Source organism: Desmodus rotundus, chromosome 7, assembly GCF_022682495.2.
Source record: "Desmodus rotundus isolate HL8 chromosome 7, HLdesRot8A.1, whole genome shotgun sequence".
Taxonomy (NCBI): Eukaryota; Metazoa; Chordata; class Mammalia; order Chiroptera; family Phyllostomidae; genus Desmodus; species Desmodus rotundus.
The window spans coordinates 7,966,163-7,986,781 of record NC_071393.1 but is presented as its reverse complement, the minus strand read 5'-3'; the positions used below and the strand labels follow the sequence as shown (position 1 = coordinate 7,986,781).

The 20,619-nt window shown below is 41.0% G+C and overlaps 1 protein-coding gene across 3 annotated transcripts in view; it reads left to right on the top strand.

Annotated features, from left to right (window-relative positions):
* MED13L (mediator complex subunit 13L) overlaps positions 1-20,619 on the top strand; it is a 255,644-nt gene that overhangs the window by 220,162 nt on the left and 14,863 nt on the right. For 2 of the 3 annotated variants that reach the window (XM_053927908.2, XM_045200628.2), the window contains exons 15-23: positions 2,164-2,384; positions 2,692-2,897; positions 6,343-7,280; positions 10,897-11,076; positions 11,640-11,863; positions 13,996-14,188; positions 14,782-15,208; positions 15,777-15,996; positions 17,319-17,507. In XM_053927908.2, coding sequence (XP_053783883.1) covers positions 2,164-2,384; positions 2,692-2,897; positions 6,343-7,280; positions 10,897-11,076; positions 11,640-11,863; positions 13,996-14,188; positions 14,782-15,208; positions 15,777-15,996; positions 17,319-17,507 — 2,798 coding nt within the window. The remainder of the gene's footprint in view (positions 1-2,163; positions 2,385-2,691; positions 2,898-6,342; positions 7,281-10,896; positions 11,077-11,639; positions 11,864-13,995; positions 14,189-14,781; positions 15,209-15,776; positions 15,997-17,318; positions 17,508-20,619) is intronic. The other variant, XM_053927909.2, reaches the window with a different exon arrangement.

The following is a 20,619-nucleotide window of genomic DNA, read 5'->3' as shown; positions in this document are numbered from 1 at the left end:
TTCATGTATACAGGGTATGTATGTGTGGGTATATACGCAGTATTTCCTCCCAAGACAGGACAGTGAAAACAGCATGGCAGTAGCTTTATTGTACGTTGAGGTGGACAGACAGACAGACAATTTAATGTCTAGAACAGCACCGTCCAGTAGAAATACAGGGTGGGCCAGAAGGGAGATTCAAACAAGCAATTTTAAATTTTCTACTAGTTACATTTTTTTAAATGTAAAATTAACTTTAACAATACATTTTAAATAGTGACAATATCCTTTAAATATTGTCACTTTATAAGTTATCAGTATTATAAAAGATACTGAGATAGCTTACATTCTTTTTTGTACTAAGTCTTTGGAAACCGGTGGATATTTTACACACGTGGGCACAGCTCACTTTGTACAGGCCCCCTTTCGAGTGCTCTGGAGGCACATGGGGCTGGTGTGTTCTAAGTTGGACAGTTACAGGTCCATAATTACTCATTTGTGACAACAATAATGAAGAAAGCATCACACAGTAACAACTAGGTATAGTGTAATATCAAGTTAAGTACCAAGGCTAAGCAAGGGTAAATTACTCAGAATTACATAGTTGTTTAACTAGGAAATGTAAAAACTATTGAGTCCAGAGGTGCTCACCTTTTTTCTGCCTCTATATGGTGGAGGCTTTCTCCTCACCCCCATAGACAAAAGAATGAAGCAAAGCCTGGTGTGGGAATTGCACACTTAATCAAGCCTTCCCTTTTAGATGAAGGCTCTGAGGCCCCAAAGTAGTGACCTGAGCATACCAGTGCTGTGCTGGGAGCACCTGGATTGTGGAACTGCTTTTCCTTTAGACAGCTGTGCCTTAGACTAGCCCAGAAGGGAGCAGGGCGCAGTCATTCTTTGTTAATGTCTGATTCAGAGCTGGAAGTCACATCATCATCTGTTCAGTGGCTACTATTGCCTGTTTAAATAAAGAGGATGCTAGAAAGAGCAATACTACTGGAAATTAGGACATCAGATGCCATTCCAAATCACTGACTCAAACTTGTGGCTCTAGCTTTATAAATGAATTTGCTGCACAGGGCACCCCCTAGCGGCCATATTTCACAACCACATCTTGCTTTTCATTACATGTACTCCTGCTTTAAGAGTCAGTGCCTTAATGAGGTACTGTTGATGATGATGGTTAACCTCTCAGGTATATCAAAATGATTTTTTAAAGGGATTATTCTCAGTATTTCTTAAAAGATACTTTTTTTCAGTTAATTCTCAATAAATTGTCTTTTGGTTCTAGGTAGGTTTGTTAATCCTAACTCTGAAGTTTAATTTTACTGTCAATTTGGAAAGAGAGTGTAGAACCATTTTCTGAAAGAACGGTGAGTGTTGTGGATATGTCAGGCTAGCTGAGTGGCCCTACTGCACATAAATCATCATTAGAGCTCTAAGCAGTTTTTCTTTTCTAAAATATAAGTGCCTGATTGACTTTTCTATGTGAAGTTTGCTGCATAACAGTTATTATATAATTCTGAAATATTTCATATGTACTTGTAATAGGGATAGAACTTTTAATAAAGTGGTTACTCCATCCAGTTGCTTCCAGCTTCTTAGACTTCTCGGGGAATCAGTTGTTGAAAGAAAAATACATGTAGGTTTTGTTCACTTCATTAATATGAGGCCAAATCCTAAAGGGGTGTCCAACCTTTTGATGTCTCTGGGCCACACTGGAGGAAGAGTTGTGTTGGGCTGCACATTAAATACACAAACACTAATGAAAACTGATGAGCAAAAAAAAGTTTTTAAGTAAATTTACGATTTTGTGTTGGGCCACATTCATAGTGCGGGTTGGATACCCTTTAGGACCTAGAGGATGAAGACGATAGTGATAAGGTTTCAGAGAAGTGTAACTTTCTGCTGATGGCCTTCTTCTTTGAGACTTCCATTATTACTCTCCTATTGTGTAACTGATCCGACCATTCAGTTAGCATTATTTCTGATGCCAAATAGGGTTCCTGGCTATGAACTGGGGTTTTTTTTTTTTTAATGTAAGTCCTGCCTGTTTAAAAAAGTGGTTTCTTTTCTTTCCTTTCTTTTTTTCCCCTCCCTTTTTCCTTTTTTCCCTTCCTCCCTCCCATCTCCTTCCTTCCTATCTCCTTTCTTCTTCCCATCTCCTTCCTTCCTTCCTTCCAGCAGTTGCAGACCTGCAAAGGATGTTCCCCACCCCTCCGTCTTTGGAACAGCACCCTGCATTTTCTCCTGTGATGAATTACAAAGACGGAATCAGTTCAGAGACAGTGACAGCATTAGGCATGATGGAGAGTCCTATGGTCAGTATGGTTTCAGCACAACTCACTGAATTCAAAATGGAAGTGGAAGATGGCTTAGGAAGTCCCAAGCCAGAGGAAATAAAGGTGATTGCCAGTATATTAATTTTACCATGCCAGAGTGATTTTCAGGCAGATTCACTACAATCTTCTTTAAAGTAATACTGTTTTTATGCCACTTACACATAAGTTCCTGAGAATTCTCTGAATTGGATCACGAGGTAATGAATTGATATACTAATCACAGTGTATTTCATTTAATTTAAAATTTTGGCATTAGCATTTTCTACTGATTAGATAAGAGAAATACTGAGTTACTGTCATTTGTATCCCTACCCTGCTGTGTCCTGCATCATTTACCAACATTACCCCCAGCCTCCCTTTGTCGTCGTAGGACTTCTCGTATGTGCACAGAGTTCCAGCTTTCCAACCTTTTGTGGGGTCCTCCATGTTCGCTCCACTGAAGATGTTGCCGAGCCAATGCCTGCTACCTCTGAAGATACCTGATGCCTGTCTGTTTCGGCCTTCATGGGCAATTCCTCCTAAAATTGAACAACTGCCCATGCCACCTGCAGCCACTTTCATTAGAGATGGCTACAAGTATGTGCTGCGTTCAGTGTGATTTTTATCTCAGCCACGTTTTTATTTAAAATGATGACAGGAGCATATTATTCGAAAACTGAATTGGCCATGCATGTTTTTGTGCACATTATTTTGTGTTGAAAATGTGCATTATTTTCTAAACCAAATTTCACGTGTATGCAAAAAGTTACGGTTATCTGTGTTGAGAAACATGGTGTTCGTACTCATTCAGTGTCAAATCAGGGGTTACTACAGAATCAAGCACTACATTCAATTGGTAATACTTTGGGGGGGGGTGAGTACTTTGCGTTATGTAAACTGGTGATTTTTAAATGTTTTTACTTAAGGTGCTTTAAGATGACGTATTAACATAAACTTTATCTCTGTCACTGACCCCGCATCATATAAGAAAGCAGCAACAGACCTGTGGCATGGGGGAAGGAAAAGGAGGTATTTATTGTAGCTTGGATCTATTTCATGCTGTCCAGAAAATGGAACTTAAATCAACAATGTAGAATCAGTATCCTGCATAATTAATAACTTTTTAATAAAGTAACTTAAATGCTATTAAGTAAAGGGCCACAAACTCCAATTTCTACTGGGACCAGGTAAACAGTACGGGGATGAGATGGACTAGGTAAAGCAAAAGACTTGGTGCTGCTGATGCTCAGTGTCTTTGCGAGGATTGTGAGGGACAGCAGGTGCCAGGGTCTGTGATGAACTGTTGAGAGTGTGTCCCATTAAAGGGACGTTTGCTGTTTAATTGCCACAAGTTGTTCAGGCAGGAATGTGGGAGACTAGAGACCTAAATTTTTATGTGAATTTCCTTTTTAAATATGTTGACAGTTAATTCAAAGTTTGTTGTCAGTTAATTCAAAGTGGCATTTTAAGAGCCAATAAGACAAATTTGTGGTCCAGATCCAGTCTGTGGGGTACAAATTTGTGACCTCATATAAACGCGTCTTGATATCAGCTTTAATGTCATGAACAGGCTTTATGCTTATGTGTATAAAGTCAGTATTGGAATGAAAAACTGGGGCAGAGGAGTAGTGTATAAAAGAGCCCTAGTCCTGGGAAGGTATCACTGTCCTGTCGTAGGACCCGCAGAGGACCCTGCCTTTTTTGTTTGTTCTCTGTATGACCTTAAGTGGCCATTTCACCTGTCTTCCCTTGTGTAAAATGGGTCACCCGGCCCTGCTTCTCACATGAGTTTTGAAAGTCCCCAACCACTAATGGTTGTCCAAGTATTGTGGAAATAACAGCTCACCAGCACTATGAAGGCAGGTTAGCACCTGGCTTGTTTTCTGGGGCTGTGTTCCCGTTCTGCTGTCGCTTACTTCATTATAGACTGCTGCAGCCGGCTCAGCGGGGGTAGCATGCAGACAACGCAGCACCTTCAGAAATCCATTTGACACTCGAATCTCTTCCACTTACAGGCTCCTCAAAAAAAAAAACTGACATGAAACTCTGTGCTGTGTGATAGTTTTACATAATAAATAATTTAGGTCATTGTCTAGATCTACTAAATCTATTACTTGCCATCTAAAGATTCTTGGTATTCCAAACTGCCACCGTTCACAGGACTTCCTGTATTTTTCTAATGTCCTTCTAATGTGGCATCTACTACTGTCATGTTGTAGCTCTGTCCCATATGAAATGTGGCTAGTTGAGATCGACTGAATTTTTAGTTTTATTTAAGTTAATTTGAATTTAGCACATGGGGCTAGTGCCTGCCTTATTGGACAGCACAGTTCTGGAGTATGCAAAATCCTCCTGCTGTGGTCTCCATCACTCTGGACACCCCCGGCCCCCCCCCCCCCCCCCCGTAACCTCCCCCCCACATAGACACACACTTGTCACACTCAGCATACCAGCACTTATTTGCATGATGCCTGTCACACTTGCTGTAAGCTGACTTTTCTTGCTCTTTTTCACTGTTGAATATCTAGCATCTAGCATAGGGCTGGTACTCAGTTCTTTTTTATTGACTGGGAGAAATGAGGTTACTATACAGAATAAACCATTCTTACTACCTAGGGAGCAATTTAATTATTTATAAAGGTTTTTCAGTTAGTTGTCATAGTTCCTTTTCTGATCTGAACTGCATAATAACTTTAGGATTTGTCGAACAGGAATATTTGAAAGGAGTACAATTAGAGTAAAGATCATTATTACACACATTATTTTGATCTCTGAGATAGCAGTGATTGCTAATCAAGGTTTCTGGGGCATTTTTTATCTGTGCTCAAAAATACCAGTGTGCCTCTGATTTAAAATGTCTTTACAGAGCCTGATTTGGATTTTCAGGCTGGTCATTTCGGCATAGCTAATTAAAAATCACGAGAAAGTTATTTGAAGAACCATTATTTTATGAATATGTAGTTTATTGGAGGAACATTAGTTGAAGCACAGTATTAATATCTTTCAAAAGGATATTAAGTATTAAACAAAAGCTGTGTTCTTTTGATGCTTTCTAATCAGAAGGAATGTCTCATATGCTGGTTTACATGTATCTTTAACAATGTACATCAAGAAAATTTTCTGCAGTAATAAAACAGCAGAACATTGCAGATACTGTTGTGTTTTCTATGTGGTTATTCCAAAAACAAGTCGCTACTTAGGAGAAAATACCAAGTTTAGGAACTAAAAATAATTGTGCTGTAGGTAATGCATACCATATTGAAATTAACAAGTTCTATTGAAAGGAACTAGAACTGCCTTGCACCCCACAGAAATCTTACAAGTTTGGAAATTACAATACAATATGTGTACTTTTGTGCCACCATCTAATTAAGACTAAGGCCTCTTAACAGCATATTTAATATTTTCATTAATTGTAGCGTAGTACCGGCCAGTGGGTTTCCTAAAATAGAATTCCCTCATGGTCACACATTACTATTAAAATGCAAGCCTAGATAGACTGCATTTTGAAAGTTAGAAAAATGTTAAATTTTCATGTGCATTTGATTATAACTACTTTAGAATCCTATATAGATTATAGCCTCAGAGAACAAGTACGCTGGCAGACTTTCAATTTCAAAAAATGATAAAAACGTAATTGCAAATTAGATGGAAATTTCATCCTATGGTCTTCTAGCTAATTTAGCATCTGAACGCATTTGTTAAAGTTCCATTTAGTAGTCATCGTTTTCCAGAATTACACGGACCAGGCCCAGCACCGTGTTTTCTGTGAGAACACTAAAAGTTCCCTCCAGAGGTTAAGATGAGGATTGCTTAAATGTGAAGAGTAGAAGGAAATGATTTATTCCTCATGCCTCGCTTTTTGCTTTCCCCCATACTGCACTGATTCCTTTGAATCCTTTTACTTTTATTTTTTTGAGAAATTTGAGCATACCAAGTAACAGCAAGCATGAGTGCTGAGAAACGCGCAGGCCGGGTGGGGGTGATGTGTGTATTCCGGCGTCTGTGGCAGGCCTCTGACTCTCGCTTGGTGCTGTTGCAGCAATGTGCCTAGCGTCGGGAGCCTAGCAGACCCAGACTATCTGAACACACCGCAGATGAACACACCCGTGACGCTGAACAGTGCTGCCCCGGCCAGCAACAGTGGAGCAGGAGTTTTGCCATCGCCAGCAACCCCTCGCTTCTCTGTCCCCACGCCACGAACCCCCAGGACCCCAAGAACTCCCAGAGGTGGGGGCACTGCCAGTGGTCAGGGGTCTGTTAAATACGATAGCACTGATCAAGGGTCACCAGCCTCTACCCCCTCTACCACGCGGCCCCTTAACTCTGTGGAACCTGCCACCATGCAGCCAATTCCTGAAGCCCATAGTCTCTACGTCACCCTGATACTCTCTGATTCTGTGATGAATATCTTTAAAGACAGAAACTTTGACAGCTGTTGCATCTGTGCCTGCAACATGAACATCAAAGGGGCGGATGTCGGGCTTTACATCCCCGATTCTTCCAACGAGGACCAGTACCGCTGTACCTGTGGGTTTAGCGCCATCATGAATCGCAAACTTGGCTACAATTCAGGACTCTTCCTGGAAGATGAGTTGGATATTTTTGGGAAGAATTCTGATATTGGTCAGGCTGCAGAGAGGCGCTTAATGATGTGTCAGACCACCTTCCTTCCTCAGATGGAGGCAGCCAGAAAACCCCAGGAGCCACCTACAAGCCTCCTCCTCCTCCTCCAGAATCAACACACACAACCTTTTGCTTCACTGAGTTTCCTGGACTACATTTCCTCAAACAACCGCCAAACTCTTCCCTGTGTAAGCTGGAGTTACGACCGGGTGCAAGCAGATAATAATGATTACTGGACGGAGTGCTTTAATGCCTTGGAGCAGGGCCGGCAGTATGTGGACAATCCCACGGGTGGAAAAGTGGATGAAGCACTGGTGAGAAGCGCCACTGTGCACTCTTGGCCTCATAGCAACGGTAGGTGTCCCAGAATGCAAATGTGCTTTGTAGAGTATCTTGGTGTGATAGCTTACACACTTCCTTACTTTCTTCTCTGACAAAATTTTAAATTTCATTTCTTGAAAAATAAGACAACTAAAGTGAGAGCTGTGTCGCTATCATCCTTAATTTAAGGGGGAATGTTTTATCGAAGCACCTTTGGAGGGGTGTAATCATTTTGTGAAAATTTCTTCTTGTATTAATTCATACAGGCACTTCAGTTGGAAACCTGTGACTGCAGAGTAAGTCTTGAAGAGTATACAGACTGATAATTTACACAACTATTCATGTTTGAATCCACTCATTCTTCTAGGTCAGGTTTCTGTGATACTTTAGAATCATATGTAGATTATAGCCTCAGTTACTGTGTATTTTCTCCTTCCTCTGGTTTTTCGGTATTTTTTACTCTTGTAACAATGATCAAATTTGACTTTGTGTTGTGGTTACTGTGTCTTGTCACTGGCCCGTCTATTACTAAAAGCTCCAGTTGACAAACATTTTTGGAGTTGAGCTCTAAAAGTGCCAAGGAACTTGCTCTCCTTCCCTTACCCATTCACTACCAATAATGTGGTGCATCCTGAGGGATGGGATGGTGACCCAAGCAGACGAGAGACCTGCCCTCGGGGGGATTGCTAATGTATTCTGGGAAATGGACATTCCACTGAAGCATATTATTACAAACCATTACAAGTGGTGAAAGCATGGAGTAGGAGAGCCGCCCTGTGCTGGAGCTCAGGGAAGACTTCCCTGGAGAAGTAGTAACACATTTGAGATTTCAATGATGAGTACAAATTAACTGGGTAAATAGGGTAGGATGCAAGGAATTGTGTCTCAGGTAGAAGGAGTGGCAAGTGTGAAGGCTCAGAGTTATACAGAGCTTGGGGACTTCAAAGAAATGAATAGGGGCTAGATTACCAAGAGCCTCTGGAGACATGCTGGGCGTTGGGTCTTCATTCATAGAGCCCTAACAAGTCACTGATGGGTTTTATGAAGAGGCATTGACATCAGATTTGTATCCAAAAAAGTACTCTGACCCTAATGAGGGCTGTGGATTAGAAAATAGCGGAATGGGTTTGGGGAGACTACGAGGGTATTATAGTAGAACAGGTAAGAAACAATGGCTTGATTAGTGTCTTTGCAAAGAAAATGGAAAAGAAGTAGAAACATTCAAAAGATGTTTAGGAAGTAGTGCTGCAGGACTTGGTAGTAGGTTGAGTTTTGGGGGTTCAAGGAGAGCGAGATGTTAAGGAAGACACCCAGATTTGGGACTTGTGTATCTGGACAGACAGTGGTGTCATTCAGAGGTGGGTAGACTGGAGGAAGACCAGGTTTGAGGAGAAAGTTCATAAATTGGGTTTTGGAAATTGTAAAGGTCATTTTGAGGTATCTGGGTAAAGATGCCAGGTAGATACTTGGGACTTGATGGGCCTGGAGCTCAGGGGGAAGGAGGAGTGGGCGTGTAGGTAACAAGTCAGGAGCACTGAGGAGGAGGAAAGTATAGAACAAGGGGAGGGCCTGGGACAGCCTTTGCTGAATTCTGCCAAGTCACAATGTTTCAAGAAGGAGAGAGGGGTCAACAAGCATTAAAATGCCGAGCTTTTAAGGTCAGGGTGGTCTTGTCCTGATCGTGAGAGTTGTTTCTGTAGAACAGGGGGACAGGGCCGAGCTAGGGGGTTGTGTGAATGAAACACAGACTCTGCTTCTGAACAACTCTCAGTCTGGTAGGGGACAAGGTTATTTTAGCTTCCCAAATATAGTTTGGACTCTGGGATAATGAAAGTGTCCCGGAGGACAGAGATGAGTGGAGTACGTACGGAATGACAGGTGCTTTCTGAGTTAGCCAAGCAGGGAGACTTTTTGGAAGTGGAGACTGACCCTAAGGAAGTGTTCAGAAGTCATACTTGTTTTCATGACTGTTTAGGTTTAAGCAGAGTGCTGCATACTTACAGACCTTTAATTGTGTCTGCTGGATGAATCTATGCAATGAAGACAGTATATTCTTTCCCCTAAAGAAACGTGGGTGATTTTTATCTTAGCGGTTCCTTTTACTAGATAGTGGCCTGCAGACAGAAAAGCAGTCTGTGTGGGAGGAACAATAGTGCCATCTTTGGATATGAAGAATAGCACCTTTGTTGCTGGGGAGGGGTGGGTTCCAAATTCAGGTGCTGGGAAGTACCAGACATCATGTAAGTGAGTGGTGCAGGGGGCCAGCTTTACAAAAAGCAGTGCCCTGAATTGTGTCCTGCCACAGCACACTCTGTTTTGTATGCACAGGAGTACAGTTCCCAGACAATTATGTCTGCTTTTGATCTGGTTCCCTTGGCCTGTCATTTCCCTGCTTTTGATAGAGCCATGAGTGCAAGAAGTACTTTACTGTTTTCTTGTAAGAAAAAAAAAAGCAGCACAGGCTTGAAAATAAAGATGATTAACACTGCTTCGGTTTCAGGCAGACAGCAGAGAGGACTGTGGAGAACAGTCTGAAGGGAACGGCTCCTCCTGAGCCCCAGCAAGTGGTGGTTGTGCAGGAGCACGGCCTCAGTCCCAGGGTGGCCAAGTCTCCCAGTTCTTAAAAGAGAGAAGCTAGAGATCCAGGTTTGAGTATGAAATTTCCTGGAGCAATTCATCCCAAAGTTAAAAAATAAATAACTCTGTGGTCCACCAATTTGTAACCTGTGTTCGATTTAAGGACATAATCTTAAAATGCCTTAAGAACTCTTCAGGTTTCTTTCATAGATAAGTCTTAGATTTTCACCCATGCCCCTTTCCTAATCAGCTAGAAAAGTATGAGTAAGGAAAGGTCTTCAGGAACCCAGCTGCGCAGATTCATAGCCGATCACCTTGAACTTAATTAGTCCTTCACATCGTTTGGAGAATTTGATGAGCATTATGGACCTTCTCTCCTGGGAAAGCAGTAACATATGTTCGTGTATGTGTGCCTGCAGTTTCGCAGTTCCAGAAGTTGTTCACATTCTAGGTTAAGAATCCCTCCTGCTAGCAGGGAGGATGTTTGTTTTGAAACCACAAATCCCCGCCCTTCCTCTGCATGTGGTCCTATCATTGCTTCTGCCATGTCCTCACGTGCTTCTCTCTGCATGGAGGGGCTTCTTTTCCATCGTGCATTTTGTATTTTGTGAAAATATTTTACAGTAAGAGCATTTTTTAAGGTTTTCAAAAGCTTTTCCCACTTACCAGATAGTCAAACCATTGATGTTTGCAATTGAAAGTTTTACAATAATTAAGAAACTTTTGTAGCTCTCTTGTGAGCGTCCTTGGAAACAGGTTGTATGATTTTGAAAAGTCAGGTCTATCTGCCTTTCCACTGTTAAGCAGTTCTACAGTTAACCTCTTTATTAATATAGAGTAACCTATTTTCCCTTGTAATATCTCCAATAATAAATTACTTTTCCACTTCAGTACAAGAATATCTTTCCTCCTGACTCCTAAGTCAAGTATTTTAGAATCTACTAAAAATAGACTCTACCACCAATGTCTTTGTCATGGACTCTGAGGTCCAAAGTGATGGCAGGGGAGAGGAGAGTGCTAGTCTAGTCCTCCTTCATGATTTCTGTTTCTTTTCATTTAATGCCTGTTCCAGTGCTGGACATCAGCATGCTCTCCTCCCAAGATGTGGTCCGTATGCTGTTGTCCCTGCAGCCCTTTCTCCAAGATGCCATCCAAAAGAAGCGCACGGGCAGGACCTGGGAGAACATCCAGCACGTGCAGGGACCGCTCACCTGGCAGCAGTTCCACAAAATGGCAGGCCGAGGCACCTACGGTACAGTCCTTCTCTGTCTGGGTTCCTTCTCATCTCTGTGTTCCATGAAAAGCAGCCTTAGTTACTGTCAAGTCCTTGCTTCACTGACAAAATAGAATCTTTTCTTGATGACTTAAGTTTTATATTCTCTTTGTTTTCCGCAAGTTGGTATTGAAGTTAAGTTTTCTAAACATTGTTGGCGTACTCGAAGGCAATGAGGCAAATAATCCCTAAGTAGAGTGTTTTTATTAGATTCTCATCTTCCTGGTCCTCATGCATTTTCATTTCAATGAACTTCTTCATAGAACAAAGGAAGAGACATAGCGCTGCTTGGAAGGGGAACTTGTTCTACTCTGCCCTCTGATTTTATCGAACTTTACAACCATGTTCTCACTCACTTGGTTAAGTTCTTCATCAGGGGCCGTTTCATGAGAGGATTTGGAAAATGCTTTTAAGAGCATCATGTCGACCCACGATGAGATGTCCAATGCCAGAATTCCGACTGGTACACCAGGGACATCTGCATTGTTCAGGCTGTGGGAGGCAGACTGTCGGGCACCCTCCTAAACCACGTGTCGTTCTAGGTTCAGAAGAGTCTCCTGAGCCGTTGCCCATCCCCACTCTGCTGGTGGGCTATGACAAGGACTTCCTCACCATCTCACCGTTCTCCTTGCCCTTTTGGGAGAGGCTGTTGTTGGACCCATATGGGGGCCACCGTGATGTTGCCTATATTGTGGTGTGCCCAGAAAATGAGGCCTTGCTCGAAGGAGCCAAAACTTTCTTCAGGGACTTGAGCGCTGTATATGAGGTGAGAGAGACCTGAACATAGTTTTCACAACACGAGTCCTCAGGCTGTTTCTGGTTCGGACTAAATTTTAAAGAATAAGTGTCTTCAAAATAGATCTCAAAGAAAATTTGCATTTAGTTGGCGGGTGAAGGACAGAATTACATTGGGAAGTTTTTCTAGAAGTAAATTGTTTTCCCATCTTGGCTTTATATTTTATTAGATTTAGACGACTTTTCTCTACCAGCCCTGACCTCACATCCTACAATCCTGTCAGCTGTTTTCCCCCCGTTTATGTGCTCAGATTTAAAAGTACTGCCCTGATCAGTGTGGCTCAGCTGGCTGGGCATCATCCCACAAAGCAGAGGTTGCTGGTTGGCTCCCGGTCAGGGCACGTGCCTAGGCTGCGGATTCAGTCTCTGGTCAGGGTGCGGGCAGAAGTCAGCCGCTCGGTGTTTCTCGCCCTCTCTTTCTCCCTCCCCTGAATAAGTAAATGAATAAGATTTTTAAAAAGAATAAAAAGTAAAAGTATTATTCACCAAGGGAAAGTGGCTGTTCAGAAGATGAGCTTTACAAAAAGGAAGGCGCATCTGCTCCTTTTGTGAGGGAGGAGAGAAGGGGAAACTGCCTGAAAACAGTATAAAAATGTTTAGCTTGAAAATCTCTAAATCGAAAGATAAGTTTAATGAATTATGCTCCTGTTATGTTTTATTTAACACTACATTCTTCTTAATACTAAAATTTTGATACAGGTTAATAATGTAATAACCATAATAATATAATAGCCAAGTAGATAATTTTATATATTTAGTATATAAATTTGTGTTATTTTTGAAAAATTAGAATTGTCTATTTTTGAAGAGGAAGTGTCACATCACATACACTATGTTTTTTGTGCTTTTTACTTCTAATATCATTATATTTGGGAAGATTAAATTAAACTAGTATTTTTTTTAATTAAATTTATTGGGTTGACATTGGTTAATAAGATTTTATAAAGTGTTTAGAACTGTGATAGGCATATTATAAGTATTACAAATGTGGTTGTTAAATAAGATGCCAAGTTGAATTTCAAAAATATTCCATAACAGAACATCCTCTCTCTATAAATATAAGAAAGAGTACAGATGAAGTAGTAAACTTACGTGTTGCTGCAAAGAAGTGAGGAGATGCTAACGTATTAGGTAATGGCATCAATTAAGCTCCTAAAGAAAACCCTTGGATACAATAATTTCTAAACAGTGCCTGGCCCATGGATACATAATAATATTAAACCATACTTACCCTAACACAGACAACTCATCTAAGCAATTTCAAAGCCCAGCCATTTCTTGAATGAAGCCTTCACATAAGTAACAAAACATAGAAAGGCTTGCTGGATCTTTTTAGATCTTAATAACTCTACTAGGATTGCTCATTTGGCAGTACTGCATGCCTGCTTAAGATTTGGTAGGGATTTGGTAAGGCTTCAGTTCATCAGCTCTAGTGAGGGACAGTAGTAGGGGCTCTCCTGCTGGTGAACAGGTGTTAAGTAGCTTACTTTTGGTAGTTACATCAGTTCTCTGCCATTTAGCGTCCTGGAGAGCAGCAACCAATTCTTGTGCTAAAACAGCTTTTTACTTTTAAAAAGTGATCAGCTTATCCAGCACTTCTGTGGCCTCTGGTATTGGTGATCTCCAAATGTCGGTGACAGTCCAGCAGATGGCCCATAAAATTTTAATGTTATCTTATGGGAAAGCTATGAGTGGGGATTACTTAAGAGGTTTTAGTGAACATATGTGTTGGTCGGCCTCAGTAGGCAGGGGTCGGGTCAGCTCCTTATTTGACCACTAGTGATCAGGTAGTTCTCAGCAGTCTTCCCTTGTGCAGGAGGAATGGGCTGGGGTGCAGAAACACTGACTGTTCTTCAGAAAAAAACATTTATTTTTCTGTAGGGGAGCTAGTCCACGTTTTGGAAAGACAAACAGCAGTTTCAGGGTACATGATAATTACCAGATAGGAGCAGCTTACAATGTTCGTTTGGTTGCATGTGGTCACACTAAAAAGAAAAGGGAAAATGCTTCCATGTGTATGGTACAGAATCTCCCTCGCTAACGCTACGTGCTGAACAAAGCAGCGGTTCTTGTTGCAAGTAATGGTCTTGTTTGTGGTATCAGATGTGTAGGCTTGGGCAGCACAAGCCCATCTGCAAAGTGCTACGCGATGGCATCATGCGCGTGGGGAAGACCGTGGCACAGAAGCTGACCGATGAGCTTGTGAGTGAGTGGTTTAACCAGCCGTGGAGCAGTGAGGAGAATGACAATCATTCCAGACTCAAACTTTATGCGCAAGTTTGCCGCCATCACCTAGGTAAATGGGAATTTATTAGGCAAAGTAGAATTTAAGAGGTAAAATAGCAAATTCCCCTCCCGCAACCCGTTAGGGTGCAACATTATGCTGCTTTTGTCTAATGTTCCATTAAAGTTGCCTAAAGACGTAATAACTAATTTACTCCAGGATTTTGAAAACTAGGCAGCATGACTTGGTATTAACTGCTTAATTTTTATCCCAGATTCCCAGAATCTAAGACGCTTATAAAGCCATATATGCATATGAGCGTAATGTACCACAATGGTTGTAGACTATATGTATGGCCTCCCATTTTTCAGTGGTGGTGTATGGAATCAGCCTGAAAGGAAAACGTTGCAAGTGATTAATTTTCTTTATTTTTAAATAAGGTTCTTTTTCAGTATTTATAAGTAGTTCCATGTTCGTTGCTGTGTTTGCAGGATATATAGACACATGTTTAATTGTGGAGATAGCATTTCAGGTATTTCAGGTATCATAACCAAGAGTATTGTAGCCTGAAAGCATAATTTTTTAAAAGGGGACCATTTTGAGTTTCTGACCATGTAACCCCACGGAGCCTCACTGAAACCACCTTTCTGCATGTACTCTTTCAGCACCTTATTTAGCCACTCTGCAGCTCGACAGCAGCCTGTTGATGCCACCTAAATACCAGAGCCCACCAGCAGCAGCACAGGGGCAAGCTCCTCCTGGGAACGCTGGGCCTTTAGCTTCAAATTCAGGATCAGCAGCTCCCTCGGCTGGCAGTGCATTTAATCCCACCTCCAATGGCAGTTCTGTGAACCCTGCAGCAAGTAGCTCCGCATCTGGTTCCTCCATGCCACCCGTCTCATCATCTGCCTCTGCTCCCACTGTTAACCAGCTAAGCACTACCTCTTCGTCAGGATTCAGTGGTAGTGTCGGAGGGCAGAACCCCAGCGCTGGGGCCGGTTCTGCTGATAGAACGCAAGGGAACGTAGGCTGTGCTGGAGACCCCGAGCCAGGGCCGAGCTCCTCTCAGCCCTCACAGGACGGACAGGAAAGGTACGTTGCTCGCTGAGATGGGTGGCCTCAGCGTGGGCCCCTTGTCTACTCTTCTACATCCTTCTCTGTCCTCGACCTCACGAGTCTCTAAATCCAGTGCTCTCTATACTTTTTTCTTGCCAAGAGAAAGTGACAACTGTCAGTCAGTAGCTTCAGTGTTAAGAACTTTGAGACTTCTTGTGACCTAACTTACCGACTTATTATTAAACTCATTAGCTTAATAGTGAGCTATTACTAGTAATACTAATATTATTATATGAATATAATATATGGGTAACAGTAAGCTATTACTATTAATATAATAGTATTATAAACCATCTTTGCAGACCACAGCCACAGGGAAAAGGGGAGTTGAAAAAGAGATCTCCCGTTTTAGAGGCACTTACTATCATTTATGTCTGTCTTGGGGCTAACTGGCTTGGTTTGCCTTCATTTCAGTAATATGACACGTGTTAATGTTACATTTAATCTTTAATCATTTTCCAAGGAGTCAGTGTGCTCTAGAATTGATTTTATTTTTATGTAATTTATATTTACTTTTATACCTCATGAATGACTTTCTCTGCAGCGTTACAGAGAGGGAGAGAATAGGAATTCCCACAGAGCCAGACTCCGCAGACAGCCAGGCCTACCCTCCAGCTGTGGTCATTTACATGGTGGACCCCTTCACCTACACTGCAGAAGAGGACTCCACCTCTGGAAACTTCTGGCTGTTGAGTTTGATGCGCTGCTACACAGAGATGCTGGATAATTTACCTGAGCATATGAGAAATTCTTTCATTCTCCAGGTATTTATTTGCAAGTTTGTTTTTTACCTTCTTTGGTGGTGGTGTTTTTATGAAAGTAAATACAAGTTCATTGGAAATACATAAAAATAAAAAGAAAGAATATTCTTATTTGTACCTTTTTGATTCAGCCATCATTACCATTTTGGTATATTTCTGGCCTTTCTTCTGTATGTTTGTTTACACAGTTGAGATCAGACTTTTTAAAATATAACTTACAGACTTTGTACTTAATGTTGTTCATGAATACTTTTCCATGTTATTTAAAATTTTCAAAAGCGACGTGTTTAGTGGTGGCATGTCTTCCATGCTGCCTCGCGCCTGTACAGTTAGACAATTTGCTTCCACTTTTCTCTATCACAGATGAAGCCATAAGCAACATCTTTATGTAAAATCTTTTTCTCACCTTTCAGGCCATTTCTTAAAGCAGATTCCTAGATACAGATACTGATAAACATTACCAAATTCCTTTCCAAAAAGGTTATACTTACATTTCTTTCAGCAGTGAATGAGTGTGACCATTCTTACTGTACTGTTGACAGCTTTACAGCATGATAAATTTTTTTTAATTTCATGATTTAATAGGTGAAAAACAATTCCTTGTTTGGTTCTGTTTTACTGTTACTTTAACTAAAGTTATCTTAAAGAATTAAAAGATCGAACTTTAAGTTACCAGAATAGGTTATTAATGCCATTTTATTGTTTTGAAGTTTTTCTCTGGAATGATTAGACAATAATTTCAAAGATGCTATACACACTATATATATATATTAGAAAAATGAGGAATCTATTAAAAACAGGTTTTTAAATTTTGGGGCATGGAGACACAGTACATTAAGAACTTACCCCTAGCCCTAGCTGGTGTAGCTCAGTGGATTGGGAACCAAAGGGTCGCCAGTTTGATTCCTAGTCAGGGCACTTGCCTAGGTTGTGGGCCAGGTCCCCAGAAGGGGGGGTGCTCGAGAGGCAACCACACACTGATGTTTCTCTCCCTCTCTTCCCCTCTCTAAAAATAAATAAATAAAATCTTAAAAAAAAAAAAAAGAATTTACCCCTAAGATAAGAACAAGATAATTTCTAAGTGACTGTGATATGACTAATACAGTGGCATCTATTTTTAAATTTGCTGGTGTACATTTGGAATACAGGATTTTATGTCACTGGAAGGAATTAAGACTGAGCTATATATTATGTTTGGTATTTATAATTTTACAACTGAAGTTTCCTCTCCCGTTCAAGTTAAGAATTCATGCATTTCATTTTCAGCATTGTTAGCAGGTCAGATCCCAGTTTCTAGTTCTGTCTGTGTCTGTCTGTGTCTGCAGATTGTGCCTTGCCAGTCCATGCTGCAGACAATGAAGGATGAACAAGTTTTCTACATTCAGTACTTGAAGTCCATGGCGTTTTCAGTGTACTGCCAGTGCAGGCGACCTCTGCCTACCCAGATCCACATTAAGTCCCTCACAGGGTTCGGGCCTGCTGCCAGCATTGAGATGACGCTCAAGAATCCGGAGGTAGGTAGGAGCAGGGCAGGAATTTGCAAAACAGGGACTTTCATTCCAAACGTGCAAGCCAGGAGTGTTGGCGGCTTTGCTGGCCTATCTTTATTTAAGAGTGGTAGGCTTCTTTAATCCTTCCGTTAAAATAGAGGAGATACTCCTGAGTTTGTAAAATCTTTTGAGAGAAGAGGTGAGAAACTCTTGCTGTTCTTGACGTAGGACCTAAGGCAACAATATGCTCATCTCTTGCACTTATGCTCAGCTGTCCAAAATCTATCTTGTTCTGTATGTTTTTGAAGCTCATCTATGTCTTGGATCACTAACTCTCTACCTTCTCTAGCTCTCTCTTGGTCAGCACTTGTGTGGGTGTTTACTTCACCAGGGCCCCTCATTTTCCAGTCCCCATTCTTAGAGGCTCTGCTTTCTTTTCCTCTCATCTCAGGGCTTCTGTAGGTAAATGAATGTTTTTTCTCCCCATCTTATTAAACCTACCTCCCACAGATACCTCACAGGGAATTTTAAAACACCAAAGCGAAACTGTTTAGAACAAAAGTTGTACACTTATTTTGTTTTACTAATCACTTTACCCTGAGGATAGAAGCACAGGGCAATGTTGAGAAAGTTCAGAGCCTTCAAAAATCAGTTCCCTCAACTTCATTGCGTGGAAGGTTACCCTCAGTGAAAGCCAGCGAGCCCTGGCCGGTGCAGTTCAGTTGGAGCGCTGTCTGGTACACTGAAGGGTTACAGGGCTGATCCCTGGTCGGAAGGCAGCCCATCAGTGTGTTCTCTCTCTTCTCTCCCTCCCCCACTTCCTCTCTCTCTAAAGCAATGAAAACATGTCCTGGGGTGAGGGTAAACAAAATCATTTAAAAAGGACAACAAAGACCTCTTCATCATAAGAGAACTTAAAAATACCAAAACCGCTGATTTTAGCTGGCAATGAAAGTTTTTTGGAAAAACACTGTAAAATGCTTATCCCTTCTATAAGTAAAAACTGAGAAGTGGAAAAATGATGTAACTATAGATAAGACTGCATTTGTTGTAACTTGGTTCGTGTCAACTTGGTCCCAAGAGAAGCTGCTTAGCTGACAAACCTACATTCATTCTGGGGTTATATAAAATTTCTATAGTTGGCAGTTTTAAGTTAGTGTGTTCTTCTGAGTTTGAATTTTTCACTTTTGTGAGCAGTTCATCAATTTTCTCTATTAAATTTTCTAAAATTAAAAAAGTCAGTTTGGTTTTACTTGTTTCTTATTTTGTCTCCAGAAGATAAACTTAGTTCTTCACTTCTTGTACTTATCCCACAATTCAGATGCAGTCATTTCTTATGCTTTGGTAGGAAGTCACCGCAATGTCAAATGGCAATTAATAGTATTCTGCATTTCCGTAGAGGAGAGTAAAGGCTGACTACTTATATTAAGATATCCTGGGACATGACATAACATTTTTAAAGATTATAACATTCTGGCAGAGCCTCATCAGGAGTTCATGAGATAAAGGGAGGCTTATTTGAAAATAAATGCCAGAAATAGGCTTTTTTTCCCTTTGGCTTTGGAACAGGAAGAGAGAAATAAATCACTTGACTTACTAAATACAAAAGAACCAAATGTTATGAATAGTTACTGAGGTTTGTACATTTTTACTTGCTTTACGGTAATGACGAATTGCTAAATGCAGCCTTGCCCTCAGTCTGCAGCTAGAATATGGCACTTAGATTCAGGAAACTCCCCTGTCTGCTGTGCACCAAGCCCCGTGTTTGGTGATGAGTGTGTGGGGAGAGCCAAAGTGCCAGGCCCCTGCTTCTAGGAACTTTAATTCTCTACAATGGCCCGGTCTCATGCAAGCACATTTTCACATAAGAAAGAATGTACTTTAGTATTTATCATTCGACTTTTAGAAGAAACCCTGTCACTAGTATCACTTCTATTTTTCATAGAACATCCAGCATCTCAAAGACAGAGTTTGGGAAGAATGTGTTACCTCGTGACTTATCACAGGCTGTCCATTGCATCCGAAATGTTTGCCATTTAACCTGTTGTTTCACACAAAACTTTTTAGGCAACCTTGGCTGGACCCTTTTTATAAAAAAGGATTTATTGAGACATAATTCACATGTAAAATTCATCCTTTTAAAAGTTGTATAGTTTGGTGATTTTTAGTTTATTCACAGAGTTTTAAACTGTCATGGCTGTCTAACTTTAGAACATTTTATCAGTCCAGAAAGAAACTTTATACCTGCCAGCAATCACTCCTCATTTTACTCTCCTCCCAGCTCCTGGCAGCACTAGTCTACTTTCCGTGTCTGTGGGGTTGCCTGTTCTGGACACGTTATGTAAATGGAATCACACAATATCTAATCTTCTATGTCTGGCTTTTTTCATTTAGCATAATGTTGGAGGTTCATCCGTGTCACAGCATAGAAGTTTGCTGACCCTGCTGTAGTTCATTAAATGTGAAAAAGTGTATGATAGCTGTGAGCCAAGACGACAGTTACATGTCACAGTTTGTGTGGCATGTTTGTCTTAGGTAACAGCTATTGCTTTGATTTCTGAAATCACACAGGTACACACTTAGGTACAGCATACAGACAGAAAAGTACTCCAGCATAACTGTACTGCTTGGTGAATTTTCACTATGTAAAATTACCATGTAACAAGCACAAGAAACAAAACACAGCAAACATCCAGAAACCTCTCCTCCAGGCAGGCCAGCGGTAATCACTGTTCTGACTTATAGCACCATAGTTTTGTCTGGTCTTTCACTTTTATACAAATTGAATCATATAGTTGATAATCTTTTGTGTCTGGCTTCTTTTATTCAGTGCTCAGATTCATCCTTTTATTGCTTTTAGTGGTAGTTTTTTAATTCTCTCTGCTGTTTAATGTTCTGATTGCGTGACTGTTACCAGTGTGTCCTTCATCCTACTGTGGGTGGGCATTCGGGTTCTTTTCTGTTTGGAGCTCACGTTGGTGAACCACACGCGGTGTTTCCTGTCTTTTACTTCAGACACTCTGGTGGGCGTGTACTGGTATCTCATTGTGGTTTTAATTTTCACTTTTCTAATGACTAAGGAAGTTGGGCCAGTTTACTTTCTAAAATAGTAATTTCCTATAATAAGGAAATATTG